General features: G+C 48.7%; 2 protein-coding genes across 2 annotated transcripts; one reads left to right on the forward strand and one right to left on the reverse strand.

Moving 5' to 3' along the window:
* The first annotated feature begins 170 nt into the window (after positions 1–170).
* Positions 171–1,115, forward strand: GUITHDRAFT_155288 (hypothetical protein). The gene is made up of 8 exons (XM_005823133.1): positions 171–223; positions 270–366; positions 417–496; positions 546–582; positions 667–701; positions 748–813; positions 871–924; positions 967–1,115. Exons 1-8 carry the CDS (start codon positions 185–187, stop codon positions 1,045–1,047), a joined length of 489 nt encoding a protein of 162 aa, XP_005823190.1. The 5' UTR covers positions 171–184; the 3' UTR covers positions 1,048–1,115.
* Positions 1,104–1,840, reverse strand: GUITHDRAFT_117567 (hypothetical protein; the record flags this gene model as incomplete). Its single annotated transcript, XM_005823134.1, has 5 exons — positions 1,104–1,152; positions 1,198–1,267; positions 1,310–1,415; positions 1,470–1,522; positions 1,696–1,840. The coding sequence occupies 5 exons, from the start codon at positions 1,838–1,840 to the stop codon at positions 1,104–1,106; spliced, it is 423 nt and encodes a 140-aa protein (XP_005823191.1).
* Between the last annotated feature and the right edge of the window lies 1 nt (position 1,841).

Consider the following 1,841-nt stretch of genomic DNA (forward strand, 5'->3'; position numbering starts at 1 on the left):
TTCCTCACTCCTCATGAGTATCGGCTTCATCACCACTCGCTTGACTCTTTCTCTGCCCTCTCACACAAGCAAGTTCACCTCCTTGCTCTCCCCATTCACACCAGGAGAATTGTCATTCTGACTCCTGTGCTGTCTCGACTCATGTCTTACGTTCCCGCCGTCTTTCGCGCAGGATCTTGCTGGAATGATTCGCTTTCATCTTGCCTCGACCATAGTCGTCGTGGTACCCTCAGAAGACCTGCATTGTAGACATCCTGATTACAACACAGGGGTGCATCATTGCATATGTGTCAGGTGTTCCACTGCAGGATAGACAGTCATCATCGTCAGTAGCCACTCAGCTCTCACAAGATTTCCTCACAGCAGGTCCATCCATGCTGATGGTTGTTGTGGCTCTGATTGATTCTGTCGATTAGAAGTACACTTGCATCGAAAGCATGCGCGCCATTCATTGGAGGGAAAGAACAAGACACACTACGAGGATCCTTACACGACTGTGATTGGTTTGAGACTGGGTTCAACCCTGATCTGACTCTTGTTCACAGTCTTGCCAAAGTGGCGAGGTAAACATTACCATCGTAGGTGAGTAACAACCTCTTGGCTCTGCTCACGCCTTCGCTTCTTTCGCTCCTACGCAGCTTTCACGCGTGATACTTTTTCTCGCAGGGATCGCAGGAGCCATCTGCTCTCCAACCTGCTCGGTATCCTCTCCAAGAGACCGTCACCTTCTGACAGGGCTCTGTCCAGGTCATGGACTCTTGTCCCAAGGACAAACCCCCAACCGTGACAGCCAAGGCTCAATGTGCACTTCAGGTTTCGAGATGGTGGGGAGAGCAGCAGTGGGCTGACCGATGCGATGCGCTTGTTCAGGACATGTCGGGCAGAAAGTTTTGTGCCCTCATCTGTAATCCGCCCGATGAGAAGGTTTGGTTCCTCCCTCTCGCTGACTCGTCTGACGCTGACAAGGGCAACGATGACGGGGAGTGCGGGGAGAACGCCTCTTGCAAGGCCATCAGCGGAGTTGGCATTTGCACCTACGACCAGTGAGGCCGTTGGAGAGGTAAAGTAGTCTACAAGGCAATCCATGATATTCACAAGTACACTTATTCAAACTGACTCTCTAACACGTTGACCTTCACCTGATATGTCGACCTGCCAAGTGTGAGATATGTTCTCATCTCCTTCAATTATGCTCACCATGAGGCGACGAGTCCTATCCAAAGTCCGCTAGCCAGCCCGATGACGGACGAGTACGGAAGGACGCGTCCTGCATATGATCAGAGCAGGAGAGACGGACTGACGGCGGGACCTAGGGAACTCGAAGCGTTAATTTCTCTTGAGATCTTGGCAAGAGTTGTCTTCATGACGTCGTCAACGTCAGACTTGGAGAGCTTCTCGTAAATCGTTTCAATTGCCTGCAGGAATGTTACATCCCACAAGAGAAGAAGAAAAAATGTTCTATTTCACACCTGCCAATCTGTCAACCCGATCATAATACCTATGAAGACGCCAAAGAACGTTCCTATAAACATACCAAAACAAGTTCCTGGTGCCAACTATGGTATCAGCACATTGATCTACCAGTACAACACCTACAATATCCAACCTGCACTCATCCAAATAAGAAATTTATTCCGACTTTCATTGATGTTTGTCCCCTTCAATTCGAAGTCTCTGAAAACACATCTTTGTCACCTTGACCTCCATTTATCACAATTTTCGCCCGCATCATCTCCATCTCCATCTCCATCTCCATCTCCATCATCATCATCATCATCATCTCCATCATCATCATCATCTCCATCATCATCATCATCATCATGATCATGATCATGATCATC

Source organism: Guillardia theta (genome assembly GCF_000315625.1).
Source record: "Guillardia theta CCMP2712 unplaced genomic scaffold GUITHscaffold_113, whole genome shotgun sequence".
Classification (NCBI taxonomy): domain Eukaryota; class Cryptophyceae; order Pyrenomonadales; family Geminigeraceae; genus Guillardia; species Guillardia theta.